Source organism: Panthera uncia, chromosome E1 (genome assembly GCF_023721935.1).
Source record: "Panthera uncia isolate 11264 chromosome E1, Puncia_PCG_1.0, whole genome shotgun sequence".
NCBI classification, from domain to species: domain Eukaryota; kingdom Metazoa; phylum Chordata; class Mammalia; order Carnivora; family Felidae; genus Panthera; species Panthera uncia.
The window spans coordinates 5404540-5432524 of record NC_064814.1 but is presented as its reverse complement, the minus strand read 5'-3'; the positions used below and the strand labels follow the sequence as shown (position 1 = coordinate 5432524).

General features: G+C 58.6%; 3 protein-coding genes across 9 annotated transcripts in view; 1 reads left to right on the top strand and 2 right to left on the bottom strand.

The window, feature by feature from the left end:
- UNK (unk zinc finger) overlaps window positions 1–1694 on the top strand; it is a 33166-nt gene extending 31472 nt beyond the window's left edge. For both annotated transcript variants that reach the window (XM_049635708.1, XM_049635707.1), the window contains one exon: window positions 232–1694. In XM_049635708.1, coding sequence (XP_049491665.1) covers window positions 232–387 — 156 coding nt within the window. In that variant the 3' untranslated portion in view covers window positions 388–1694. The remainder of the gene's footprint in view (window positions 1–231) is intronic.
- Window positions 1695–2465: 771 nt separating this feature from the next.
- On the bottom strand, window positions 2466–17736 carry UNC13D (unc-13 homolog D). Of its 3 annotated transcripts, none has more exons than XM_049635705.1 (33): window positions 16966–17736; window positions 16443–16594; window positions 15692–15727; window positions 15304–15411; window positions 15127–15186; window positions 14975–15041; window positions 14552–14732; window positions 14160–14204; window positions 13954–14022; window positions 13709–13778; window positions 13415–13519; window positions 13212–13304; window positions 13034–13137; window positions 11344–11461; window positions 11115–11239; window positions 10888–10978; window positions 10749–10805; window positions 10572–10669; window positions 10415–10466; window positions 10203–10336; window positions 10004–10124; window positions 9510–9653; window positions 9211–9309; window positions 8901–9107; window positions 8662–8730; window positions 7481–7560; window positions 5819–5924; window positions 5673–5744; window positions 5180–5263; window positions 4963–5083; window positions 4613–4736; window positions 3979–4175; window positions 2466–3210 (listed from the first exon to the last, which is right to left on the bottom strand). In XM_049635705.1, exons 2-33 carry the CDS (start codon window positions 16557–16559, stop codon window positions 3089–3091), a joined length of 3276 nt encoding a protein of 1091 aa, XP_049491662.1. In that variant the 5' UTR covers window positions 16560–16594; window positions 16966–17736; the 3' UTR covers window positions 2466–3088. The 3 variants fall into 3 exon arrangements, with proteins under 3 accessions (XP_049491662.1, XP_049491663.1, XP_049491661.1); XM_049635706.1 differs by lacking the exon at window positions 16966–17736 and adding an exon at window positions 15863–16002 and having other exon boundaries at window positions 16443–16508; XM_049635704.1 differs by lacking the exon at window positions 16966–17736 and having other exon boundaries at window positions 16443–16864.
- A 100-nt stretch (window positions 17737–17836) lies between these two features.
- WBP2 (WW domain binding protein 2) lies at window positions 17837–25444 on the bottom strand. Of its 4 annotated transcripts, none has more exons than XM_049635709.1 (8): window positions 25082–25430; window positions 22896–23004; window positions 21629–21764; window positions 20670–20762; window positions 19885–20019; window positions 19570–19692; window positions 19029–19105; window positions 17837–18922 (listed from the first exon to the last, which is right to left on the bottom strand). In XM_049635709.1, the coding sequence occupies exons 1-8, from the start codon at window positions 25138–25140 to the stop codon at window positions 18869–18871; spliced, it is 786 nt and encodes a 261-aa protein (XP_049491666.1). In that variant the 5' UTR covers window positions 25141–25430; the 3' UTR covers window positions 17837–18868. The 4 variants fall into 4 exon arrangements, with proteins under 4 accessions (XP_049491666.1, XP_049491667.1, XP_049491668.1 ...); XM_049635710.1 differs by lacking the exon at window positions 25082–25430 and adding an exon at window positions 24709–24907; XM_049635711.1 differs by lacking the exon at window positions 25082–25430 and adding an exon at window positions 23289–24650.
- Between the last annotated feature and the right edge of the window lie 2541 nt (window positions 25445–27985).

Below are 27985 nucleotides of genomic sequence, written 5' to 3'. Positions count from 1 at the left end.
GGGGCTGCAGAGCAGCACTGGCCCTGCCCTCTCCCTCCGCACCCCTGGAAGCAGACATTGGGAGCCCTGAGGGCATCAGGCTGGACTCTGACTCTGCCCTCTCACTTGGCAGCCATGCTGCTGAGCTCTGTGCCTCTGGTTCCTCATCAAGGGGACCAGAGAGAATGTTGAGAAAGCTCCTTGTCCAACTCAGGGCCAGGCTGGTGACCATGATGTCACTTTCTCCCGCAGGCCGTGTTCCACATGCAGTCGGTGAAATGCCTTAAGTGTCAGGAACAGAACCGAGCGGTGCTGCCGTGCCAACACGCCGTGCTGTGTGAGCTCTGTGCCGAGGGCAGCGAGTGCCCGGTCTGCCAGCCTGGCCGGGCCCACGCCCTCCAGTCGTGACCCCGCAGGCCTGGCCCTGGCCTGGCTCAGATCTTCTTACCTAGGACTTTTTAAAGTATATATATATATGTATGTATGTATGTATGTATGTATATGTATATGATTCTGTATATGTATACATTTCTGTATGTGTGTAGGTATGCGTGGGCGGCAGTGTGTGAACAGTGTGTGTATATCTGTACATAGATATAGACACACACTTTAAAACAGACTTACCAAGCACTTTTTAAAAGAAAAAACTATTTTGCAGCCCTCCCCTTGCCCACTCCCTCCTTTTCCACTGCAGAGACAAAGTCCCCTCTTCACCCACTGGGCTTCAGCAGGGGATATGTTTCTGTCTCTTTTTAAATGTAGGGAAACTAACTAGTTTTAACTTCTTCCTGGGGCCTGAGCGGGAAGCTGGAAGGGGCTGAGGGGAGGGACCAAGCCTTCAGGGCAGGCTCTGTTCACTGCACCTCCCCAGGCCAGGGAGAGAGCCAGGGATGTGGACATCCCCAGGGCATACCTGGTTCCCAGCTGTGAGGCTTGAGGGGGATGTGCTGGGGTCGAAGTCAGCCTAGCTCCTAGGTTTACCAAATGTGTATTTAGTCTGGGGCTGGCAGGCCAAAGCTGCAGGGGCCAGCCCCATTCCCACCCCTGGGCCCTTGAAGCTCCTTGAGGGGCAAGGCCCAGGAGTTCTACCCCTCAGGTTCCTGAGGCCAGGGATCCACCTCAGTCCCCTCCCTCTGGGCCCCCAAAAGCAGCCTCCCTGGCCCCAGGGCCACCTACCAGACTGGCACTGCCCTCTTCATAACCCCCCAGCTGCTGTCAGCTTCCCCCCACCCCCACCCCGCCCCCGTTTCCTCCCTTCCCTCTGGCAGCTAGCAGGGCAATTGGTGGGGAGAAGCTACGGACTGAGGACCAAGGTAGGGCTCAGGCCCTGCCCTCCTCACCGGGAGGGGCTCCGTATGCATTCCTTGGTGCTCTCTGAGTGCAGCTGACGTCCTGCCCATTTGGAGCAGACGCCTGTGTACATGTGTGTGCGTGCCTGTCCGATGTATATTGTGTCTTAGCTTCCATTTTAAAAATTGTTCTGTACAGAAAGATGCAGTGGGTGCGGGAGGGCAGAGCGGGTGGAGGGAAGCCACCCTGCTCCCAGCTCTGGGGTGGGAGCAAGAGGGCTGTGAAGGGTCTGGCCTGGACCAGGCTCTCCTTGGGCTCAGCACGAAAGGGCTTTCAATGAATTAAGTGAAAACTTTTTTTTTTTTTTACGAAAATGCAAAAATCAACAAAGCTCCAAACCTATTGGAAATAAAATATGAACTTAACAGTGGTAGCTTGTTTACATGAGGGTGAGGGAGATCCAGCCCCACCTGGGTTATAGAAAGAGCTTATGCCCCATCAGCTGGGACCCATTCACTTACTGTTTTGCAAAACACAACAGGGCCCCTCGTAGTTTCTCAGAGGAGGAGAACTGTCTTCTCTCAAAAGCACTAAAAGGAAGGTTGAGGGTCCCAGCCTTTGAGCCACCTCTTTCCTCCCCCTGCTCTTAGCTGGCCTAGTAGGTAGCTGTGAAGAAACACAGCTACTGGGCTGTCTGTATGGATCTCAGGTTCAGAGCTGAAAGGAGCCTTGGATGATCTCGACTGACCCCCTTCACCACCCTCCCCCATCATACTTGTGTGGGCTCAGAGAGGGTCACACAGCTAGATATGACAACCCGGCCTTGGGCTCTCTCAGCATAGGGGCCACTTCCCGCCCCCCCCCAGGCCAGGCTGCAACTCCGTTCCTCTCAGCCCTTGAATAGACACACAACTGAACTCCTGGGAGACCCCCACTTATGGTGCTCCCCTTGGGAGCATCAGGCCCTTGTGCTAGGCGGCAACCGCACACACGGATATGCCTGGTAGTGTTTTGTTTGAACATCAGTTACTCCCACATCTCCCTACTGTACAAGGTGAAGTGAGGGGCCGAGTGGGCCACAGGTGGGGGGACAGCTCAAGGTCTCCTGAAGGCTGAGGAAGGGGATTGCAGGGCCTCACTGTAATCTCCTGGACCCCGATGCAGGGCAACAGCATAGTTCCTTAGAGGACAATGAATTGTTTTTGGTTTTTTATTTTTGCTAAGAAAGTTTCTACATGGCAGGTAACTGTCCCAGGGAGGGGTCCACAGTAGACACAGTTGGCCAAGCTGTCCTTCCTGCTCCTCTATGCCAGCCCCACTGCCTGCCAGTTCTCACCTCTTCAGAGCCAGAAGGTTCCCAGTAGCCGCCTCAGGAGAGGAGCCAGGCTCCCTCTCAGGGCAGCGGTAGCCCCAGCCCCAGTGAACCAGGGAAGGAGAGCTAAAGAGCAGGCCCCAGGGAGCCCAGCCCCCCACCCCAGTGACTGGAATAGGCAGGCCAGAAACGCAGGGAGGCAGCTCTGCCAGAGCAGCACTTCCCCAACAGGAGAGCGAGGGCCAGAGATGCAGACAGCTGCCCCCTCCCCCTGGTGCTGAAATTTGGTAGAGAATGCTGAGGCCAGGGCTGGAGGCAGGGGGAGGGAGTATAAATACCACAGGGGCCCCGGGCCCCTCTGGTGGGAGGACCAGAGAGGATCCACACACTGGGCCTTCCGCACACCAGGGTTCCCCAGACTTGCAGGGCCCTTGCGGACTGTTAGGCCAGGCTGGTGGGGAGAACCCAGATCTTGCAGGCACCCGGCCCCCTCCCCAACCTCCACTGCTACCGCCCTGGCTTTGGGGCATGCTGGGAGGCCTGCTTGGCTCGCTGCCTCCGCAGCCTCACAAACACCTGGGCCTCCCGATCACCCTTCCGGCTCTCCAGCAGCTGCAGGATAGGATCCCCTGCGAAGAGAGGCGTTTGGGGGTCAGCCTGCGGCACCGGGGGTGGGGGTAAGCAGTGCCTGGCTAGTGGTGGGGGTCACAGCACTGACCCGTTCCCCAGCCATCCTGAAAACTAGCGATGGACACACACCAGCCAAGCTCACGAGATAGCCTGAGGTCATCCCCTAGCTCAACCGCACTGGCACAGACACGGACCCAACTGCATTGGAAGAGGCTGAGGTGCGCTTCAGGCTGCAACTCTTGCCCTTTTGCATGAGAACCTTAGGCTAGGGAGTCAGCCTCTTTGTGCCTCAGTTTACTTATCTGTAAAACAGCAATACCACCTGCCACAGTGCGTGGTTGTACGACTGAGAGTTAACATGCGTCAGGTGCTTACAAGTGGCTCCTAAGTGCTTGGACATGTGACCTATTCTTACTATCCAGCCTGGAGGATGCTTGGGCTGTGCCCCCTGGTCAGAGACACTCAGGCCCTCTCCCCAAGTAAGCCTGTTAGTGACCTTCCTCCACTAGAGGGTCCCACCACACTTGGGCTAACAAATTTCCCTGGTCTCTTGATTAGACTGAGCTATCTACTCAGCACGAGCCACCACGCAGACTCCACTGGCTTCCACCCCCAAGGAGGGATTTCTCTGACCCCGACTTCATTTGCTTCCCTGGGGGCCACTGCCTGAGGTTTTACAGGCTGCCCTTCCCCTGCACCCCCAGTGCTGGGCCTGGCCCCGCACCCGAAGCCTCACAGCCTCTGTCTGCCCTGGGGCTCAGGCCTACCGTTGGGCGCAGGGTAGGTGAGGGGCAGACGGGTCTGAGGCACCTCGCCAGGCTCCTCCGTCCCAGTCAGGCCCGGCACTGAGCGTAGTGGCAGAAAGGCCTCCCCTTCCAAGTCATCAGCCCCCAGCGTGTCATGGTCCAGCACCGTGAGCAGGAGGCAAGCTCCGTCCTTCCGGCACGGCTCAGCAGGCACCAGGCTGAGTGGGGGACAGAGTGGGACTCAGCTGCCTGCTCCCCCACCCCACGGTCACTGGCACCCACCCGCACACACAGTTCGCCCCTGGATCTTGAGGACAGGACAGGGCTGAGGGCAGACAGGTGGGAGTTAGGATCGCAAAGCCAGTTCTCAGCCTAGTTATGTCCTGACTCCTCCTCTGTGGGCTGATACTTCAAAGCAAGGGCCTATGTCCCCAGACCTTCCCTGGAAGCGAAAGCCTCTCAGCCCAACAGGTGGGGGTCTTCCCCTCCAGTCCTGCTCCTCCTCCCGGGGTCCCAGCAAACCCCTGTGCCAGGTGCCCCTCCCTGGGACCCAAATGCGGTCATCTCAGGGGAGCCCGTCGGCCTCAGGTGGGAGGAGCAGGCCCGAGGGAGGTCCGGGGCTGGGGAAGGGTGGCAGGTACAGGGACCCACTCACAATTCAAAGGTCTCATCAAACAGGGGGTGAAGGTCCTTCTTGTGCTTTTGGGTCTCCCGGGGGGCCAGCTCAGGGAACTCGTGCCTGGGCTCCAAGGTCAGTTGGACAAAGGGGTCGCTGGAGCCTGACAAGTGAGGAGGTCACCTGGGGAGGCCACGTTGCCAAGGATATCCCAGCTCCCCGCCTCGTCCAGGCCCCGGCAGCCGTGCCCCGTTCGGCGGCATCGCCCCCTCCTGGCGATCTGCAGAAACTGCACGCAGTGCTCCCGCTCGGGAGCAAACTGCCAGAGACGCGGGGGAAGGGGGCCTGAGCAAAGACTCGGGAGCGGCCAGTGGACAGCCTGCACTCACCATTGGAGTCCAGGGGCAGCAGGCTGGAGGCGCTGAGCAGCTCCACACGCAGCTTCTGCTCAGAGGCGCGGTAGGAGACTTTGACTGTGACCGCCCCTAACTCCTCAGAAGCCGCTTCTGCCTAATAAGGGTGGGGCGCATGGGCAGTGTCGGCTGGGGCAGAGTGGAGGCGGGGCTCCAGGGACACAGGGAGCGCAAGGGAGGAAAAGAGCCTCACCTGCTGCTGGATCCGGCTGCAGAAGTACTTCTGGATGAGCTCCCTGCTAGAAGCGGCCTGCAGCTCCAGGTCTTTCTGCAGAGCCTGGGAACGGGGCACAGCTGAGAAGTCACCTGAACTGTCACACTCAACCACAGCCCAGGGCTGCCCTTTGGGAACTTGCCGCCAAGAGGGGATGTCAGTTTGATATGGAAAGCACTGGGCGTTCCAGAACCTTCGACCGCAGAATGCACCCTCAGGACAGACAGGGTGGGCTTCACAGGCGTGCTCCCCCTGCAGTGGCACAGCCACCCCCTCACCATGCTTAAAAAACCTGATGCTTGGTTTAAAACACCAAAGCTCTGCTGTGGCTGCCTTTAAATTTTCAATAATTTCTGAAAAGGGGGCTCACATTTTCTTTTCGTGCTGGGCCCCATCCGTGATGACACAGGTGAGCACAGAAAGGCAGGTGTCCCCCCCCCCCCACCCAACCAGCTCACCAGAAGACCCCTACCTGGAAGGTGGCTGTGTGCAGGGCCTCAGGTGGCAGGCCACAGCCCTCTGCGTAGAAGCAGACCTCCAGATTCTAGGGGGTGAGACATCAGAGGTGACCCCAGGCAGCCTCCCACCAGGATTATTTGTGGTCACTGCTATTATTACCTGAAGTGCAATCTTCAGCCTGCTAGAGGCCAGGGGGCAGCTCCGCTGGGAGGCGGCCACTTCCACCAGGACGGTGAGGGTGTGGGTCCAGAGCAGGGTCAGAAGGCTGGGGTGAGGTGCAGAGGGACATCAGTCACAGGATAGGAGGGTGGAAGGGGAGGGAGCAGAGACACTCTTGAGAAAGGGACCCAGACCCACCCCCAGCTCCTCCCCACCCCCACCCTCCACTTCTACCTGCTTCTCAGGTAGGGCTGGAGCCACAGACAGGAGTGGGGCAGGGAGGACAAGGGGTGGGGGGGCAGGTGGGCGGGGCCAGTCCCAACCAATGTGTCTCATAACCTAGCAGAGAAGGCTGCTCAGTAGGATTATCAAACCCCAACAAACAAGGTGGGGAGGGGAGGCTGGTCCCCCAGTGACAGAATCAGGATTCAGTAGAGGAGTGGCCAGAATGAAGAGGATTCCAGCATGGATAAGGATGGATAAACTGTCAGGAGAAAAAAATAGCAACCAAGCCACAGTCCTACTAACTACCTGAAAGAACTGAATTTTGACACGCCAAAGTAGATTCAGGCAGTTAAGTACAAAAAAAAAAAAAAAAAAAGGGTTGTGTAATTAAGAACGGGGAAGGTCATACTAAGGTAGTTAATGTAGTCAACATATTTGGGTGCTTATTATGCCCCCAGACAATGTTCTAATGGCTGTTGAGACAGCAGTGAGTGAAATCCCTGGAGTGGGGATTTAACTCTGTTTCAGCTGAACAGATGGCATGTTGTGGCCTGAGAAATGAAGAAGGCGGGCTTCCCGGGGGCCGCTGCACCAGGAGTGGTACGCGGGGAGCAGGGCAGCAGCCTCAGAGCCCGGATCCCATGGGGAGGACCCACGGCCATCGGTCTGCAGCGCGCCAACCACTTCCTTTGCACAGGCGCTACATTCGACACCCCACGTGACTCACTTGGTCCTCATTAAAGGCCAGAACTATGATCATCTGCACGGAAAACTTGAGTAATCTGTGCACTCCGCCCACCGAGCAACAGCAAAGCTAGAGTCTGAATTCAGGTGGGCTGGGGCCCACACCCTTGACTTCTAGCCATGCTGCCCAGGCCCCTGCTCGAAGAGAGACCCTAACTAGGGGCACCTGGGAGGCTCAGTCGGTTAAGTGCCCGATTTCGGCTTAGGTCATGATCTGATCTCACCACTCGTGGGTTCAAGCCCCACATCAGGCTCTGTGTGGAGAGCCTGGAGCCTGCTTTGGATACTATGTCTCCCTCTCACTCGGCCCCTCCCCTGCTCACATTCTGTCTGTCTGTCTGTCTGTCTCTCTCTCCCTCTCTCAAAAATAAATAAACATTAAAAAAAATGTTTTTAAAGGCACCCTAACTAGAAGTTCCCCTGAATCATGGGAGAATACCCATTGCCTGCAACGTTAGGAGGGGAGATGAGCCAGCAAGGCCCACAGACAGCCCACGGCTAAAGGAGAAGGCAGCTTTCTGCTCAGCCTAAAGGGAAATGGGCAAGTGTGTGAGGAAGTGAGCCCCCTGTCCCTGGAGGTGAGCCTTGAAGCAGAGGCTGGTTGCATCCTCCCCTGAGAATGGATGCTGAGGCCGGGAAAGAGGGGCTGGTGGGAGGCGGTGGGGCGCCGCGGGGCGGGAGGCTGCCGCAGACCTGTTGAAGTTCTCCTGCACCAAGTTGGCGTTCATGTAGCAGAGCTTCACTTCCAGAAACTTCATCAGGGGCAGAATGGCCTGGGGAGAGGGGTGGGCGGCACGTCTGGTTCTGGCCCATTCCCATGCCCTGACTCGGAAGGGCAAACAGGACCGGGAGCTTTTGTGCCCTTGCTTTGGGACGCCTGCAGGACCTGACCCCTGCCCACAGCCGGCTCCAGCCACACTGGCCTCCTGTACGCGCGGTCCTGGCTCGGGGCCCTGGCCTTTGCCGTTCCCTCCCCTGGAAATCCTCATGGCTCCTTCTCTGGCTTCCTTTAGGTCTGGGCTCAGCTGTCACCCTTGAGGAAGGCTTTCTCCAGCCACTGTCTAAAAATATCTCCATTTTCGGGGCGCCTGGGTGGCGCAGTCGGTTAAGCGTCCGACTTCGGCTCAGGTCACGATCTCGCGGTCCGTGAGTTCGAGCCCCGCGTCGGGCTCTGGGCTGCCGGCTCGGAGCCCGGAGCCTGCTTCCGATTCTGTGTCTCCCTCTCTCTCTGCCCCTCCCCCGTTCATGCTGTGTCTCTCTCTGTCTCAAAAATAAATAAACGTTAAAATAAATAAAAATATCTCCATTTTCTCTAGCACTTATTATCTAACATGCCATGTGTGTGCACGCACACACACACGTACATATGGTTCTAGTTACATACATGTACTTGGCTCTGCCACCTCCCCTACCAGAATGTAAGCTCTGGGAAGGGCGGACTTTTCGTAATTTTTGTTCATTGATATATATCCCAGTGCCTAAATCAGTGCCTGGGACAGAGTGAGTGCTTCAATAGTTGACGACTTAATGAGTCAGCGTCTCCCGAACAACCAAAGGTACGCATCACGGTGCCCCCTGACAGGTGAGGATGCTCGAAGCAGCTGGCTCGTGCAGACAGGAGCTGAGAAGGATGCACGCCCAGATCTGTCTGGCTGCAAAGTCCAAGCTCTCCCCGACTGCAGCCCCCACACCGATGCTGGGGGAGTCCGTGGAATGACCCAACCCTGCCCCCTTAGCATCCAAGGAGGAAACCGAGGTCCAGGGGGGAACACTTCTGGCCCAAGTCTGGGGGACTCATCGCTGACATCCCACCGACTTCAGCTCCCTGCCACCCTAAGCCCCCTTGGCAAAGCTGAGCAGGGAGGGCCACTCACATCCTCAGGCAGGACAGACTCCTTGACAGTCACAAGCTTCTGGATGTGCTTGGCAATGCCCACCTCCAGCTGCGGACACAAAGCAGGAGGGAGACCGGGGCGTGAGTGCGGGGAGGACGGGGCCAGGCCCCTTGGAGCCCGGGTTTAGGTTCGGGAAGGGGTAGGGGCCGGACGTCAGCCCAAGTCCGGGGGGGGGCGGGGCGGGGAGGGGGGGGGGCCCTGCGGGTCAGACAAGGTACCTGCTCGGCCAGGGTGCGGACGCCAGTGCGGATCTCGTGGCCCAGCCCGGCCAGCGCGCCCTGCAGCTGGGCATGCAGCGTGTTCTGCAGCTGCCCCTGCTCCAGCACAGCCCCTACCCGCTGTTCCAGCGCCTCCCATGCCAGCTGGGTGGGCAGCTTGCCGATCACCAGCCGCAGCTGCTCCATGTCGTTCACCACCACGCACAGCTGAGGGCAGGCACGGGCGCAGGAGCCAGAGCTTCCGGGGTTGTGCCGGGACCGGCAGCCCCTACCCCCGCCCCGGTCCCCGACACCCAGGTCCGGCCCTTACCATGTTGGCCGCCTGGCCCTGGTCCTTCTGGCCTGCGGAGAGCTCCCGGGCCCGGGTCTTTATGAGGCTGCAGTACACCAGGGCCAGCCGACAGGTATCCTGGGGTGGGGAGAGGAGGATCAACGCGGGGGGGAGCCCACGAGGGGGTCAAGGTGGAGAGGCACGGAAATCTCGGGGACTTGGGGACTTAAGACACAGGCCTTCGGAGGCTGCCGGGGCAGGAGGAGCTGGGGAGAGAGAGGGTGAGTGAAAAGGGGCTGTCCTAGAAAGGAGGGGAAGGACCCACGAAGACGCCGCACCTCCACAAACTTGACGGTGATCATGAAGGCCTCCTCCGGGTCGGGCCAGTCCAGCTGCCGGGCAGTATGGCTGATCTGGGCGAAACAGGTGGACAGATCCACGGCTGATGTGCTGTGCTTGGTCAGTTCGCCCAGGGGCACCAACTGGGGGATGGGAGAGGGTGCAGAAAGGAGGGCTCAGGCCTTGCCAGATTCCTGCTCCTCCCTCCCTCCTTCCTTCCGCAAGCACGCAGGACGGGGCGGGGCCGGGGGGGGGGTGGGGGCGGACTACCAGGGGTGCGAGCGAGGCTCCCCACCCAGGGACCCCCCGGCTGCACAGATCAGTCTGTGAAGGAAAGCCACGCTCTACACCAAGGATATCAGGAGGCGGTGTTTTGCACAACTGGCTTCAAGAGCCGGTTACCAGCTTCTGCACATCCTGGAGGTACAAGCAGAGCCCCGAGCCCCACCCCCAAAGCCGGGACCCCGTCCCTGGTCTCGGGCCCCGCCCCCACCTCATCCATCTGCACAGCGCGCTGCACCCGCGCCAGGGCCACACTGTACGTCTTCTGCAGCCAGGAGGGGACGGCGGGCTGGAACCAGCGGTGAAAGCCATCCAGGGCCAGGACTCCGTCCCTGGGGAGGGCCGGGGCTCAGCCTGGGAGCCTCTCCCCAGCCCTCCTCTCTCTCTTGTGCTGACCCGCCACTGCCCACCTCTCTGCGGGGACTGGGGCCAGCTGGCAGAGCTCTTTGAGGCTGACATAGAGCTGGAATAGACTCTCGCCCACCTCCGGGGACATGGCGCTGCCCGCCACCGCCGCCGTGTGGTCCTGTACCCGCTTGGCCACCTGCGAAGGGAAGGCGTGGGGACGGGGCTCCAGAGCCAGGGTCGAGGGCACGGCCCGGAGACGCGGGGCGAGACTCACCAGCCACTGAAGCTCCAGGAAAGCCACGGAGAAGAGGTTGACCTTGAGGGCACTGAAAGGAAGGCGACAGGTGTGACCTGGTGGCACACACAGGGGTCCTTCTGGTCCCTCTTCTGAGCCCCTGCCGCACTACCTCCCAACCCAGCCACCCGCTCACTTCTGGAAGATCTTGTTCCATGTGCGCTGGCACTGGTGTAGGTCGCCAACGATGTCCTGCACCAGGCTCAGCAAGGCCTTGCCTGCCTGCAGCATGCCCTGGCAGGGACAGAGGCGCGCTGAGCAGGGCTGCAAGGGGCGAGCACCCCACCCCGCCGCCCTGCCCGAGCCCCCTCACCTGCACCATGGGCTGATGGTGCTGCTGCTTCAGGTGGAACCATTCGACGGTGCCGGTCTGCGGGCAAAGAGGCGGTGAGCAGGGAGGGTCACTAGGCTCAGGCACGTGCCCTCCTCGTCCCCGGGGTGAGTACCCATACCCGCAGCGCCTCGGTCACCAGGCGGGGCAGGGGGGCGCTGTCGGGGCACAGCTCCCTAAAGGCCTTCATCTTGCACATCTGTACCAGGACCCTGTGGGGACAGACAGCTGGGTCCAGGATGCCCGCTGCCCCTGTACCCTCCCCTCCCATCCCCAGCAGGCTGCCGCATCCCTGCGGGCACCCTCGTTCCTGGCCTCACTGAAGAAGGGGAAGGGGTGGCCGCTGACCTGAGAAGCGATTGCAGCCGGGCTGGGGAGTCGGGGACAGAGAGGGGGAAAACAGACCGGAACCTCCTGATGAGGGAGAGGCCGTAGGCCAGCAGGTTGCGGAACGAGGCAGCCAGCTCTTCTTGCTGCAGGGCCAGGCAGAGTCGGGAGCTGCTTTAGGGGGCCCGGACCGCCATCCCCGCACCCTGAGCTCTGCCTGCCCAACACCCCTCATTCCACCCCAGCCCACCTGTTCTGCCTTGAGCCGGCCCTGGATCCACTGGTACTCGATGCTGGTGATGGGGTGCAGGAGGCAGCTGCTCGGGAACTCCAGGCTCTGGTAGAGACGACTATAGGCCAGCCACTGCCTGCAGCGGACAGGAAGCCGTCAGCCCCGCCAGGCGGGGCAGCGTCCTTCCCGCTGTTCACCAGCCCTGGGGAGGGACAGCGAGGTGCCCTGCCCCCCAGACCTCCTATGGACCCCCATCAACCTCATCAAGTTGTTTTTCAAACATGTAAATGAATCATCTGTTCCTCAAATTGGGATATTTGTGACTTAAAGATTCAGGATCTCGGGGCGCCTGGCTGGCTCAGTTGGTCAAGGGGCGGACTCTTGATTTCAGCTCAGGTCATGATCTCACGGTTGTGAGTTTGAGCCCCGCGTCGGGCTCTGCGCTCACAGCAGAGAGATTCTCCATCTCTCTCTCTGCCCCTCCCGCTGCTCATGCGTGCTCTCTCTCTCAAAAATAAATAAACGTTAAAAAAAAATATTTAATATAAAAAAATAATAAGAATTCAGGATTTCTTGCTTCTTTCGAAAAAAAGATTTGGAGACTTGAGCCTTCATGCACACGTGCCAAACATCAGCTGGGACTGCCCCATAGACAGTTTAGGGGACACTGCACAGAGGTGATGACCAAGCTGAAATGTGGCCCAAGCGGGACCGTGAAGGAGGACGAAGAGAAGAGCAGCCCAGGGACAGGCCTCGTCCCGACCGGGACACCGCACTGCATGCTCGGGCCCCGCAGGACCCTGGGCCCTCGCTGTGGGTGTCCGTTCCCAGGCCCAGCCTCACCCACATCCCCTGTCCGCCTATCTGGGAATACCCACCTGCCCAGGGTCCTACAAGCTGCCCCTCTCCCCCAGCCCCCTTCCGGCCCCTACTCAAGTGCCAAGTGTCAGCCGTGGCCCCGGGGCAGCGGGCACCGTCATTCCTCCTGGCCTGGCCAGCGCCTGGGGTGCCCCCAGTTCTGTACTCCTCACCCGCACAGGAACATCTGAGGACTCGCGCGTGCCCCTTCCCTCGTTCCCACAACCTCTTGGGGCACAGGGGATGGGACAGGCCCTCAACACAGATGTGGTAATGCCGGCGCGCAAGTCTGTTGACTCAAGGGGGGTGGTGCTGGAAGACGGGGCTGCCGATCTGGGGCAGGGGTGGCGAATTCAAATGCCAGGGAGTGACGTGGGCCGATGGCAGCCGTGAGGGGCCGGGGAGGCCGTGCGCTCCGTCGTGGCCAGCTACAGCCCAGCAGAACGACAGCACTTAGGGTCCGTGGGAAGCCGGACACGCGACTCCATGTGGAAAACCTCCAGATTTGTAAAAGTGGGCAACTGACTCAAAACTTAAAACACAGGGAGACCGTCGGAGAAGCGTCCAACTCCTGATTTCGGCTCAGGTCATGATCTGAGTTCGAGCCCCGCATCAGGCTCTATGCCGACGGCAAGGAGCTTGCTCGGGCTTCTCTCTCTCTCTCTGTACACCCAAACCGCGTAAATAAACCCACGTAAATAAACTGGCGTAAATAAACCCACGTAAATAAAACAAAAACAACTTAGAACACACAGTTGGGGCCAAACAGAAATCTCCCGAGGGTTCGACTTTGAGCTGCCAGCCTGTAGGAGGACAGGCGACCCTCCCGGGTGCTGGGCCGTGCACTCACGCCAGGGACTGGTGGAAGTCGGACAGGTCCTTCTGCGTGGCATGGAGAAAGAGGATGGTAGCAGCCTGGGGACTCAGCGACCCGTCCCAGGAGGTACTGCCCGCCTGCGGGGACAGGTGGAGGGGTGTCAGGACCCAGCAGGCGAGTCCCGTACCACCCAGCGCTGGGAGGGCAGTACCTGGTGCTGGGTGACCTCGTGGGACACGAGCTGCTGCAGCAGGTGGAGGTGCACCGTGTAGCTGGGCTGGGAGCGGCTGGCCACGGTGGCTCTCTGCAACGGGGCCAGCACGGCGGCGAGTGGAGGGCCCCGCGCCCGGTGCGGCCCGTCCAGCCACCCCAGGCAGGCCCCTGGACGGTCCCTGCACCCGGCCCCCGACCTACCCGCTTGTGAATGAGCTGGAACTGGAGGTGGCACTGACCGCGGTCGGGGTAGGTCTCGGTGCAGGGCTCCAGAGGGTACCACTGATCCTCTTGGCAGCGTAGGTCCTGGCGGGAAGGGCGGGCAGGGGGTGCCTGTGCCCATGAGTGGCACGAATCTCACACAGTTGGGGGCAGAGGAGGCAAGAGGAGGGAGACCCCAGGCCCTGCTTGGTGTGGACCCAGTACCGCTCCCCTGAACTCCTCGTGAACCCCCGTTCGGTCTCTCTCCTGAGCCTCTTTCCTGACCCCACTCACCTGTAGCCTCAGAACCACGTTCCCCAGAAAATCATCCTGGCCTTTGTCCTTCCGGGCCTCCTTAAAGATCCTGTTTCAGGCAGGGTCCATGAGGGGGATGGGCCAAGACCCTGAGGGGTCAGGCTGGGATCCGTCCCCATCCTGGGCCCAGACACAGCCTGCAGCCCAGCAGACAACCCGCATGCACGGGGAGGGCAGAGGGGCCCACACGCCCTCCCCAGGAACCTGCTCCCCACGGCATTCACCTCCGCAGCCCATGCAGATCGGTGAGTTCCCCGAGCTTCTGTCTGACAGACTCCACGGTATCCAGGTCCCTGAGGGGGGCGAAGGTCTGAGCAGGAGGCAGGGAGGGTGTCCTGGGAGCCCCTGACCCCTTTGGGAGGAGGGTCTACCCCGCCCCCACTCGCCCCCTTTCTCTCCCTGACCCCGCCAGGCAGGGGACGCCCCTCACCACATGTCCAGATGGAAGCTCGAGTTGCTTATGTCCTCAAACTCCCTACAGGGAGGAAAGGGCACGGCTGAGGGCCTTGGAGGGCCGGAGCCAACCAGAGCCTGTCCCTGGGAGCTCCCTCCCCCACTCCGCCACTGTCCAGTCTGACCCCTCCTAGCAAACTGCTCCTCCGTCCTCTAAGGCAAGGCTTCGGCCTACCCCCCGGACCAACCTAGTCCAACCCTCCACACTCCTCCTGCACACGTGGGCCACTGCTCTGTCCTGTCTGGCCTCCCATCTATCTCTGGCCCAGGGAGTAGGCTCCTCCTCCGGTCAGGCCAAGTCACCTCCCCTGAGTCAGGAAGTCCCGCTGATCTCACTGAGGGGATAGGGGCTGGGGCCGGGCCACGTACAGGATGAAGGTCTCCTCCCAGACAGGGTTGAGGGTCTGGGTGATGACCTGGGTGCGGTGGGTCTGCTCCTCTGGGATGGTGTGCCTCACCACAGCCTTCTGCCGATGCCGGGACCCAGGGCTGCCTCCTGGCGCGCCTACCCCCTGCTCAATGCCCAGCAGGCAGTAGGGGTCACTGAATCCTGGGGAAGGGGGGGAAGGACGAGGCCACCAGGGTGTTGGCCAGGCTCCCTGGGAGACTCCCTCATCACCCCAGGGGCAGAGCCCCAGCCCATCCACAGACTCGAAGGGCCCGGGGTCAGCAGCACCCAGGTGAGCCCCGGGGGACGTCTGGGAGATGGGAGCTCCCTCCCAGTTCTGGGACAGCCTGATGGGGAGGAGATGTTGGCAAGAAGGCCCTCAGGGACCCTCACCCTCTACTCACCACTGACGTCTTTGCCCAGAATGCCCTTGGCTTGTTTCACCGTTGCCTTCAGACAAAATATTGGTTTCTGGAAGGATGGGAGGGTGAGCCTGACTCCTGGAGGGAGCTGGGCTTCCCTGTCCTAGCCTAGGGAGGACCTGGACCAGGGTTACCTCAAGCTTCTGGACCTTCTGCAGCAGCTGCTGGTGTTCCTCGGGCCCCATGTGGAAGGCCTGGTGGGATGGGAGCGTAAGAGACTTAGGGCACAGGGTGGGGACGGCCGGTGGGGAAGAGGACTCCTGCCTGAGTCCAGGCTGCAGGATGGCGGGCGGAGTGGGGGCTGGGCTCACCTCCTGCAGGTATCGAAGCAGCTCTGAGGCCTCCGTCACATGGTTGGGCTCAGGCTGACCCAGGCGGTGCAGGATGGTGTAGAGAGCTTCCTCGTAGAGTAGGGCCCGCTGAGGCACAGCACAGTCACCTCAGGGACCCCTGTCAGCCCACTGCAAGGTGAGCCCCCTCCCACCCCGTCCCCCTCCATCTACCCCTGGCACCAGCGCTGCACTCCCAAAGCTGGGACGAGGCACCCCCAACGTGTAGGGGATGGGGGGGGGTTAAGACCCAGAAGTCTCCCTCCCCTGCTGTTGCCATCAGCCTTGGCCAGTGGCCAAGGAGAGTGTTCTGAAGAATGTGGGGCTGCCTCCCAGCACCTCACTGCCTCCCCAATACTCTGATTCTTACCTCTTCAGGGGAGAAGTGGTGGGATGGAGGCTCGATCTGGGGAGCAAGGTGAAAAGACAGATGTCCCCAAGGCCTGGACCAGGGCTCAGACAGCAGGAATGGCTCCTCACCGAGCAGGCCCAGGCCTAGGGCTGCGGGGTCCCCGGCCTCCAACCCACCAGGGCTGCACACCTGTTCCCACAGCAGGCCTCCCGGGAGTCCAGGCCCCGGACCGCCTTCCTGGTCCCCTGGCTGGCCGCGGCTGAAGTCCATTGGCGCTTGGCTGCCCCAGCAGGGTGAGCTTGCGGCACCCGTGGCCCCAACCTCCCTTCCTTCCCCAGAGGAAGCAGCACCGCTTATCGGGTCGGCCACGCTCACACCCCAGCGGCGGAAGTGAGGCCCAGCAGTGGAGGTGGGAGACTGGGGGACATGCCAAGCAGGCCTGGGGGCCGCTCAGCTGGTCCCCACCCACCCCCCCCCCAGCACCCCAGCCCACGGCAGGGCCGCTCCCTAACAGCTGGTGACTTTGGAGCTGGAGGAGCAGAGGATGGGGTGGGGTGGCCCCACCAAAGGGACAGGCTCAGAGAGCCTCAGACCCCAAGACCTGAGGCCCAGGATGGCCCAGAGAACACGCGGCAGCCCCCGGTCTGCCAACCCAGAAGGTCCTGCCCAGGTGCCGTGAAAGGCAGGGAAGGGACCACACCCTTAGCCCCAGCCCGTGAGAGGTGGAGCCCCGCACCCTGGCCACTCTCCTCACTGAGGTCACTCCTACCTCCTGAGCCGTTCGGGGCAGGGGATCCTGCAGATCTCTGACCCTGCGGCGCCTTATCTTGATGGCCTGGCGTAAGAGGGGAGGGCGCCGCTGGGACTGGGAGAGGTGTGTCGCCATGGTGGCCCGTTCTGCCCTTCCCCTCTGCCGAGCCGCTGCCGCAGGGTGAAGATCGAGAAGCCACAGGATTATGCAAAGAGCACCGGGTGCCACCCTGCGCCAGGGAGGGGTGGGGGCCGGCGGGCTGGGGGAGGTTCCGGTCAGGGTTTCACCACCTCTGAGGCCTGTACCTTCCTCCCTCCGGCCTGCTGGGGTCCCGGGCGGAACTCTCCCGAACGGGAGGCAGGTGGACCGGTGGGCGGGTCCGGCTCCACCCCACCCTCCCACAGAGGCCGGGAAACGGGGGGCGTCCAGCGTTCCCCAGCAGGGGGCGTCAGCGCCACCCTGCCCCCTCCCAGCTGTGCACCCTGCGGGGCCAGGGGCCCAGGGGAGCTGCCCCGTGTCGGTGGGGTTCTCACCCACAGACCTAGAGCGGAGCTGGGCAGGGCACAGGGTGGGGGCTCCAGAGAGGCATCTCCCGAGCGGGCAGCCAACTGCTCAGCCTGCTCCACTCCACAGGTGACATTCCACCAAGGTGACTGGGCCAAGCTGTGCTGGGCGGAGACGGCCCTGGGGCCCCTGCCCCCGCAAGGACATCAAGAGGGTGCTCCCTTCACATGCCCTTGTAGGGGGTTAGCCAACCCCAGGGACTCCTGGGTGGGGCTGGCCAGAGGACGAGGCTGGAGAGACGGTGCGGCCCAGCAAGAAGGGACAGGAAAATAGGACACTTCAGTGCTGGGCTTTCTGAGCTCCCAGAGGCACGGATGCCACACCCATGGCCTTCCTCCAGGCCAGGGCCCAGGGGGGTGCAGGCCTGGCACGGAGGTTGGCTCTTCCCTACTCCCAGGCACGGAGCTTCACAAGGAGAAGGCACCCGCAGGAGGGGCCACCTGACATGTCCCTCCCACAGGCACCCTTCCACGAGGTGGTGAGCACAGCAGCCCGGCCCCTGGTTCTAAAGCTCCCAGCCCAGGACAGCTGCTGGGCTGCCCCAGGCCCCAGGGGACCCCGTGGGAGGGCGAAGTTGCTGAGTAACCACCGTGGAATGGAGACGTGGGCGGCCGGAGCGGTCCTGGGCCCCAATGCGCTGTGGGAACAAGGGGCTGTCACACGGGGCGGGAACAGTCTCCCCAGGGCCCTTAGCAGCCAGTTCTCTCTTCCCAAGAGATCACGCTGGTCACCACACACAGAGCCAGACAGGTCCAGTCACTTCATTTTTACTACTTCACATTTTCAGCAAACAAATCAAGGTGCAAACAGGGTTTATTTCACGTTAATATATTAACTGGTTGTTGTCTTTCTCTTTTTTTTTTTTTTTTGTCAAATAAATAGGGAATTCTCTTTAAATAACCATCTCCTCACTTCACGGCCAGTCCAGAAGCAAATGAGAGCAAATTTTAGTGCATCCAGGGGGCATATCACCAATTAGGCATGAAGCTTAAAGGGAAGAGGGCAGGGTGAGGGGCTGGTGAGAGGTCACGGTCAGCACACAGGTTCAGGCCAGGCCCCAGGGGTCAGGGCCTTTGTTCCAGCCCACCCAGCAGCCCCCAAATGGCATGATGGGATGGATGAACATGCATCCAGTCTGAGAAGCCCCTTCTAGAGAGAAAAGAGAGAAGGCAAAGGGAAACAAATGCCAGAAACACTCGGAGGGAAGCAGTGGGCTCCCTCCCCATCGCGGCGGCCTGGTCCTGAGGCGGCCCACCCCCTGGAAGCTCACGTTAAAGCTCCAAAAAGTCACAAAGCGGTGGTGACAGACGACCGAGGACAGGACAGGGAGGGGAAGAAGAGCGTGACCGGGGCTGGAGGCTGGCTGGGATTGGAATGTGGGCTGACAGTCCGGTTTCCATGGTTAGGCACAGACCAGAGTGGAGGGAATGTGAGGGGGGCCTGGCAGGGGCCCTCAGGAAGACGCGAGGCTGGTCTGAGGGAGTTCACGAGGCCGGGTATAAAGTGGATTCCAAAACGAGGGAGCTGGACTGCGGTACAGGAGGTGGCCAGAGAGTCTCCGTGGGAAGAAACTACGAGAGCAAGACGGGAACGAGGTGGACGCTCACGCTCCTGAACAGAGCCCCAGGCGTGGCGAGAGGGAAGCACGACTGAGCGGCGCCGACTGAGCGGGCTCTGAGCTATAGCTTGAGAAGCCGGGAGGCACGGCTCCCGAGTCAGGGGGGCCCCCCCTTCCCTCAACACCAGTCCTTGGGAAGTGTTTTATAATCACACCTGGAGGAAGAACAAGGCCCTTCCATCACCCCCCGAACCCCAGTCTCAGCCCCAAGAGGAAGGGAAGGGAAGAGTGACGAGGGGTGGGAAGCAGGGGTGGGAGGGGTCTACTGGGTCTTCTTATCTTCCGGGGGGTAGTAGGGAGGTGGCGGAGGCTGGGTCTGAGGAAGGAAGGAAGAAAGATCGCATTAGAAGGTTCACCACGAGACCAGGTCTTCCCACCCCTAAACCCCTGCATCTGGCCGCCCACGCATGGGCCCTGCTCACCGTGGGCATGTAGACGTTGTGTGGGTTGCCCGGGTTGTAATAGGCGCTGGCAGCCGCCTCTGCCGCCTTGGCTTCAGCTGCGAGAACAAACACGCTTGGGCTAAGCCCCAGCGACAAGCCCTCCCCTCTTCCAGCTGCCCCTGGAGCTGTACTGAGATAGATGCCCCCCGCCAGGCGTCACCCCCCCAGCAGCTAGTGCTGCCTGGTCCAGTTTGGTCCTTTCCAGCTCCTTTACCCCTCTCTCCCCATGATCCCGCCAGGCGGTACTGCCACCATGCGGTTACAGACGACAAGACGATACAGGGAGACCTTCCCAGCCCCGGGGCACAAGGCTAGTCGGGGAAGAGGCTGGAGATGAGGGTGGAATCTAGACCCTCCCCAGGAGCAACCACACTGCTAGTCCTTGGGACTAGTCCAAGGCTCGGGGTCATTCACCATGTGGGGCTCCCGGCCGACCTCTAACTGTTCTCTGAGGCTCTCCACACAGCCACGGAGAGGGGAGGGCTGGCCCCCCAGGACTGCTAGCAGCCTAGGGCCTCACCTGCAGGGGTAGAAGGGACATCAGGGCCGCTGACCGGAGGTTCCATGGGCCCAGGATAGGGCGGTGGTGGGGGCTGCACATATCCCATGGCCCCGTCCATCATGGGGGGTCCTGGATAGAACTCTGCTCGGCAAGAGAGGAACAGGGGCCAGTGAGCAGCCTAGCCCCTCAGCTGGCAGCTCCCGGGCCTCTCCACCTTCTCAATTAGTCCTGAAGCAGCTTGAAGAACAAGTCTCCCCTCTACAACCCCCTGGCCTGGGTGGGGTGGTTAGTGGGTGGGTGGGGTGACGGGTGGGCAGCAAAGGACACACTCACCAGGTGGGGGCGGTGGATAGGGGTAGCCAGGAGGGCAGGGGTACATTCCATTGGCGACTGGCGGGGGAAAGACATAGGCCCCGCTGGGCATGTAAGAATACCCATAGGCTCCATTGGGGGCTTCACCTCGGGAGGCTATAAGTACAAGGGGAGAGAGAAATGAGTGTCGCCTACCGAGGGGAGCTGCAGGGTCCCTGGAATGTGCACAGCAGACATGCCTTACCCCGCCCCATTCCACTCCCCACCCACGCTGGAGCCAGCCTTGGTCAGGGAAGAAGTGAGGGGTCTGGATGGGGAGACAGGTCAGAGCCAAGGCAGGGGAGGTCAAGGGCAGGGGGGAGGGGTGGGCAGAGGACAGATGGACAGAAAGAGGGAGGTTCGGGGATGGGGTACCAGCCGGAGCCGGGGTGAGGCTGGGGGCGACGGCAGGATGTCTGCTGAGCACAACCCTTGGGGATTTCAAGTGTTAATGGTAGCTTAAAGGTTGGGTTTCATGTTTGTTTTTATGAGGCCACAGTAAAATGTCCTTGGGTCCAAAGAGCTTTGTCAAGATGTCCTATACCTGCTCCAGACAGGGCAAACCCAGCCTTCGAGGTACAGGCCAGAGTGATGCTAATTACAAGCTTTCTTCTCAATTCCCAGCCCCGGTGGGCCCCGGGGCCCAGAGACTTTCTCTCTCTAGTGCTTAAAAAATCAGAATAAAAAGTAAACCAAGTCAAATGCACAAACTAAACCCACGCGTGTCAGTGTGTCCTTCGCCCCGGGGGCTTTCAGACCCTTGATACCTTGAGATGCCACCTGTAGCATCCGTTGTCCAAACTCGATGGCTCCCCCTGCCGTGAAGGTCAACTTGTACGGCGCAGAGCCTTCCCAGCCACCTGGGAGGGGAACATTGCGTCAACAGCTCAGGAAAAGAACACAGCCTCAAGCGCCTCAAGAGACGGCTCTCTGTTCTCTTGGGGTCTCTGGCCAGTGACCTGGTGGCCTGCGGGGCAAGGGGTGGCTCTGCAGTGCCCGCCTCCTGCCCGTGCCTGCTTCGCTCTTTGGAAGAGGCGGCTCTTCTCTCTTGGAACAAGCCTGTTACCCCACCCCCAGCCGTGGAAGTCCATCAGCCCTAGAGCCTCCCACCCCCACGAGCCTCCCTGGGACAGGTTCACTCAGCAACAAGTGACGTTCAAGTTCAGAGCAGATCTCCCCTCCTGAGGGGCCTAAGGATGGACCCCTGGCCCCTCGAACCTGGCTTCTGTCAGAGGGGAACTGTGAGCGCCTAGAGACCAAGCTTCCACCTGGCTGGGTGTGAGGGGAAGGCCAAGTTCGACAAAGAAGTCTCTGGTGTCTGCACAAAAGCCGGCCACCAAACAGGGCGTCTCTGGTGGCAGAGAGACAGCTCGCTCTTCCTGGCTCCAGGGAAAAGGCCCTTCCCAAGAACCTGACAGCTAAACTTTGCACACATTCCCCAGGTCACGATAAGCATTTTTCTTCTTAGTTTTCAGTGACATAGCTGATTTTGCTCTGAGAATGTGATCGGAGTTGCTACCTTTAATGCCAGCATCTCCTAGCCCTTGGCCAAAAGCCACCTCTGCTGAACAACTGGCAGCGTGGGTGTTGGGCGTGGAAGCTAATCCAGAGCCAGGAAGAGGACAAGGCCAGGGGGTGATAAGGGTCCGAAGGGGACGTCTAGCAGAGGCGCGGCAGAGCACCTCTCCGGAAGCCCCATCCGCGGCCCGGAGCCTTCATCACCCACCTCCTGCTTCAGCCTTCACTGTTCCCTTGATGTAGTTTGCACCAAACACAGGTTGCTTGATCTCACAGTCCTTCATCAGATAAAAGGGCATCATGAAGGACTGCATGGCATCCCTTCCTTTGGACAGAAAGACAACCTGCAGGCAGAGAGGACGGGAGCCATCAGCACCCACCCCATGGCCCGAAGCCCCCCTCAGCTAGCACCTCCCGTGCGTGAGGGGTCTGCTCCCCCGGCCAGGGCCCAGCAGCCCCAGGGCGCTCGGAACCGAGGAAGCTTCTGGAGAGCGCTCTGAAAGTGAAAGGTCCCACGTGCAGCCTGGCTGGAGGCCGAACGTGGGTGTTCGTGGGAAAAAAGACGCCGTTCACAGCGTGTGTGAGAGGAACAGACCGCTCTGCCGTTTGAGTGGTGGTGAGGGGGTGGCGGATGTGGCACAAAAGTGCAGAGCGCTGGGGCAGAGAGGCAGGGGTAGGCAGCGCTGGCTTCCAGAGCGGGGAGGTGTAGCCCGACGGGGTGAGATCCTGGGAGAAGGGGGCTGTCCAAAGAGCAGCAAGAGCTTCCCGTCCCGCACTCGGGACAACCCTCTGTTTTAAACCCGTGACTTCCATCTGTGGCTGAAGATGACAGAAAAGGGGTTTTGAGGCTCCCTTGTCTCTCTGCCAAGGCCCGTTGATAAAAACTTGAAGCTACGCCCCGCTTCCAACCCTCTTTAAATCTAACTCTTGGTAGCTACAGGCAGCGAACCTTTTTCAAGAATGGCCATTTGTCTTTCTCTGGAAGGCTCTCAGAGTCGGCCTGGGTAATTCTCAGGCCAAGGCCCATTCCGCAGTCTGGCACTTCTCGCTCTGCAGGGTTTTGCCGGGCTTTCTGCCCAGCTGGAGGCTGTGGCCCTGCTACTGTATCCTGTTTACCACATTTGTCACTCTGGGTGTACACAAAGGCCTCGTGGGCTACTCTGACGGAAATCAAAGTAACAACAGCCTCTACTCCAGGCTGCAGTCATCCCAGCAGCGGGGACTGACCCAACAACACACAGATTTTACAGCAAAAGATCTGCAATTTGCATGGAGTCAACACCCAGGGGTCAGTTCAAGCTGCACAAGCAGTCTGATGGTTCTAGCACCCAAGAGCATGTGACAGAAACACGGGGAGTGAGGAACGAACATTCACCAGGTTCGGAGGCCACTGGACTCACGAGGCTGACCTAAAACCCCCATCAGCGTCCAGGAAACACAAGCTTTCAAACCAACCATCACAGTGTGCAACTCACCCGGTAAGGGGTAAGGTAGACGGTGCCTTTCTTGGTCCCTTTGAAGGCCTCGGGCACGTTCTTCATATCACTGAATGTAAGTTCCACATGGTCATAAGACATCAGGATGCTGTGATAAGAAAGGAGGAAAGGCCCTGATGAGCCAGTCTGGAGCCATGATCTGCTTTCCCCAGGGACTGCACCCCCCTGGTAGGCAGGTGTCCAGCGTGTCACATCTCTGTTTTGACATTGCTGCAAGGAAACCATTAATATAGCCTTGGAAGGGAGGAGCACGGCAGAGGTCTGCAGAATTTCCCCAAGCCGCACACACCCCCCACCCCCAGGTGACCACACCAGGGGAGCTGAGGGCTTTAAAGCCTTAACCCCGTAATCCCTCAAATCAGGTTAGATTACCTGGGTTAACTCTCCCATTTTTTTCTGAGTCCTTATTATAGGTGTTTTCTGTTTTCGCTGGTTTGTTTTTGAGTCCTAATACACAAACCCTTTAAGACGTGGCTCTATGCATCCCCAAAGGGCTCACTTCAGGGTTCCTTTAAAGCTGGGTTTCCAGACCTGGGTTGGCTGGGGTTTTAGGCCACGAAGCCCTTGAGATGATGGTGCACATGCATTTTTCTTGGAGAATCTGTGGCTTTGATCACTCTCAAAGGGATTCATGACTTAAAAGAGCAAGGCTATTTTACACATGAAATTTTAAACACTAAACTTCAATTACTGTATACGCAATTTTTGGGGAAACGAGGCCAAAGCATTTTCTCAAACAAGGCACACTATTATTTAGCAGAATGGAGCCCTAAGCCAGGTAGGAGGCCCAAGCAGGATAGATACATTCTCGTCCCACAGAGTCCCACTGAGAAAGAAAGAAAAATAGTCCCAGGAGATGTTACCAAATGGCATCAAAAGTGTTTTTCCAGGCCGGAGACTGGCTCTCACACAGACAGCTTACAAACTGGGAACAATGTGAGATTTCTCTGATTATAAGATAACAAGATCCAAGTTCACATGGTTCCATTTGTCTTCCCCTTCCTCCCAAATACCACAACTTTCTTCACTGGGGAGGGCTAAGTGGGAGAGAGGACTAGTACCAGAAAAGAGAAGGACAACTCAGAGAAAAGAGGTCATTACTAGGAACAGGCTGGTCCAGCAGACCTGAGCACGTAAGATAGAGGGGAAGTCAGTATTCTGAGGCTGGGAGCACCCCAGGCTTTCTCCTGACTCATCAAACATTTCTGGGTGCTGGCCTTAGCAGGCTACAAAGCTCTGATCGCACCAAGTCTCTTCTGGTGACTCAGACTCCTCCTAAACGCCTTCTGCCTTCAAGAAGCATTTCAGAGTCAGCATAGCTCAACCAAAGCTGGACGATCCAATTCTCAGTGCCCAAGGAGCCAGAGAGAAGCCACTGAGAGGTCCAGAGATGGGGAGACAGACAGAACTGATGGGAGGGGTGGGAAGAAAGAACTCTTAGGTTGGGAGACCTCGGTTCTGGGAGTAACCCAAGTCAACATGCATTCGAAAGAAACAGACAAGGACGGACACCGTGCAGGGAACTGTGTTAGACATTTGACAAGCGCTACCTATTTAACGGCACCTCTGGGTCTCAGTTTCTCATCTGGAAACTCAGCAGTTCTGGAATATACTAAAAGGCTACATACTGATAGTTAAACCTATTGACTTCAGAGTAAAGACACCTTTCCTGGAATCCCATCTTGGTTATTTACAGCTCTGTGATCTCAGGCAAGTTACTCAACTTCCCCGTGCCTCACTTTCCCTACGTGTAAAACGTGTATAACAGTATGCTCTGCCGCGCAGTACTTACATACTAAATAAGATAGGAGAGAAGCAGGGCCTGACACGTAGTAATGTAGTAAACGCCCAGTAAACGGCAATTATTTTTGTCTAAGGCTGTTCCCATCTCTTGAAGTCATCGACTCTGGGAAGGGGGCTCAAGAACGACCCCGGGACCCTGACTGTCTCCCCAAGCCCTGTCCCCGTCCAGCAGCCCCACCCCCACCCGAGGGCTAATCGCAACCTCCTCCTCGACCGGCCCTCCTCCCGCCGGCCCCGCCTCCAGCCGTTACCCCCCCACCACCGCACCCCATCAGTTTCCCCTCTTCACGGGCTTATCCCCCACCACCCCGCCGCCCACTCCCACCCTTCGTTCCTCTAGGATCCTTCCGCAATGTTTTCACCTCTCTGTGTTGTTGACGATCACTCCGCCGCCCTCCGAGTGATTCTTGTTGAGCGCCATAGTCTCTCGGAGAAGGGTCCCGAGACTCCCAACGCAGTGCGCTTGCGCCTCCCTAGCGCCCGCCCCTAGTGGCGTCGTTCGTATTAGAGTCAGCCAATCACAGCTCTTGCGCGGAGGCTGTCCCCACCACCTGATCTCGAGCGTCACGTGGTCATAGTTTACTCACACTCCCCCTCCCCTCCGAGCTTCGCCTGCATCACAAACAAGCTGAAGACTACAGTTCCCAGAAGGCAATGCTCCTTCAATCGGCCTTTCTCTACGCCAGTGGAAGGATGTATTCTGGAGTTTGTAGTCTCCCGAAACGTAGGCCTGGGTTGACTCCCTTTATTGCTTGACTCAGCGGCCTGCGCGTTCCCCACTCGCCATCCCGTCTTCAAAGAGACCCAGAATGAACAGCTGAACACGCCACAGGGGAATTTATCATAAAGGCCCTGAGCTCAAAAGTGCACACTCACCTAACGGGGGTATAGGAATCTAAACCTGGTGTGGGGAACGCTGAACAGCCACTTGCTGGCGCCTCTTTATTCACCCAACATTTATGGAGCCCTGAGTCTGACTTTGCCCCGGATTAGGGTAGTCCCTAGCCTCGTAAATGAGTGCAGGACCCAGTTCCAGGACATGGTGGCGGGCTGGCAGAGAGGAGCCAGGAAAAACTTCCATCCATGTCTTGAAGTCAGACCCAGACTCTCCGAGTTGGGGGTGAGAATGTCCGTGCGGGGGGAGGATGCCTAGACCTGACGCCTCCGCCAAACCCACCTTCTGAGCGGTAGCCACCGCACCTCCTGGCCGCCTCCACCGAGCTGGCCTCGCGGTGGCGCTGCTACTCCTGGAATGTTCTAGCTTACAGTCGGGCCAGCCCAGCAGCGTCCCAGCTGGAAGATTTAAACAAGACAGTAATTAAATGGAACTAGGCATAAAGCGAGACCGGCAGCCCCATTATATGGCTTACAAAAGAGAGCTGACTCATCTCAGTTTAGGACCCAGCGCTGGGCGGCGTCCACTGGGCAGCTGTAGTTATTATGTAAACTACTCCCACCTCTGAGTGGATCTTAAGGAGGAATCAGGGGGTCTCACTCCTCCCGTGGCGGTGCATCATTAATCTTACAGGATCAGAGTTTGATTTTATTTTTATTTTTTTTTAAGGTTTATTTTTGAGAGAGAGAGAGAGAGAGAGAATCCCAAGCAGGCCCCGAGCTGTCAGCATAGAACCTGATTGCCAGGCTTGATCCCATGAATTGTAAGATCATGACCTGAGCCAAAATCAGGTGTTGGAAGCTCAACTGACTGAGCCACCGAGGTGCCCCTGGCCTTCTGTGAAGACTTGTGCAGAAGCAGGTGGGACTTTGCAGGACACGTGCAAGAATCATTGCATAGTGGGCATGATATACTCTGCCCTAGTAGTTAAATTAATTTTGGCACATACAGTCTATGCAGCTGTTTGAAAAAAAAAAAAATGAAGGCAAATTCTATGTGCGGATACAGAAAGATTGCCAGTTTGTTAAGTACAAACTGGTGTATAATCACTTCTCGGCCTTTTGGCTAAGATCAAGTGTAAGCACAAACCGGGTGTGTAAATATGCTTCAAAAAAAAAAAAAAAAAGCTTCTGCTCGTATTTAAATTAGGATCTAGATCTAGATCTAAAATTTCTGGAAAGAACCACCAGGCATTGTTTTTGGATTACCCCACTGAGGCATGGGTCTGGGGAATTGGGCAGGCTGTTGACTCTGTGCATTTGTTGTCTACTTCCTTGTAATGTTTAATTGTTTGTTGTGCACATTCTAAATATTAATAACAAATTTCAAAAAGAAAGCGAAACCCACCCAGTAAAGGGTATGCAAGAATGGCAGCTTTGAGGACCATAAAAGGGAAGGTGGGGAACCAGTTCGGTCCCATCCCCCCCACCCTTTGAGGAACTTGATTGGTCACAGAGGCAACTGGAGGTTTTGTGGGGCCTAAAGCTTTTGGAGGCCTTGCTTAGAGAACTAAAATACACAATCCTGAAAACACAGCATGTGGCCATGGTTAGGCCTCTGGACAGGAGAGGAAATGTGTTGAAGAGGAAGTCAGAGTGGAGAAGAGATAGCAGGCTTAGTTGAGTCCAGCTTCAATGTTTGGCTTTTCCAAATTTAATGAAAACATACGACCACGAGGCGCCCAGCTGGCTTGGTCAGTAGCGCGTGCGACGCTTGGTTCTCGGGGTTGTGAATTCGAGGCCCACGTTAGGTGTGGAGATTGCTTAGAAACAAAATCTTTAAAAATGAATAAAATATTTAAAAATAATAATAATAAAACAAATGCATGATATATGAACATAGTGTTAGAATCTCCCAACTGTGAAAGGGGCCCGTGGTTTCCAGCACCCATGCTGGGGGGCTCGAGGGCAATTCATTGCTGAACCAAGTCAGCAGCAAAGCGCCCCATGTCTGGGCCCAAGTCTCAGAACTCAGACTTCTGCCTTCGAGTCCACACAGGCTCTGCTTGTTTCCAGAAATGATCGCTCTTTGCTGAGCTGTAATCCCTCCCGATCTCCAGCGAGGAGGAGCTTCCCCCCCCCCCCCCCCCGAGGGAAGCTTCTTGAGTGGTGCGCTAAACTAGGGCCCAAGTATGCCTGACATACTGCTCCCTTCGCCGCAGGACAACCCCGTGGTGGCCGGTCACCTCTGAAGGCCCAGAAAGCATCATGCAGTTGCCCTAGTGAGCAGGACAGATACTATTCGCTCTGAACAAATAATCATTCTCTATATGTGCCACGACATTACAAAGTTTGGGGAGCAGTTTACCAGATGGTGGATTTCTCTTTCTTTTCTTTTCTTTTCTTTTCTTTTCTTTTCTTTTCTTTTCTTT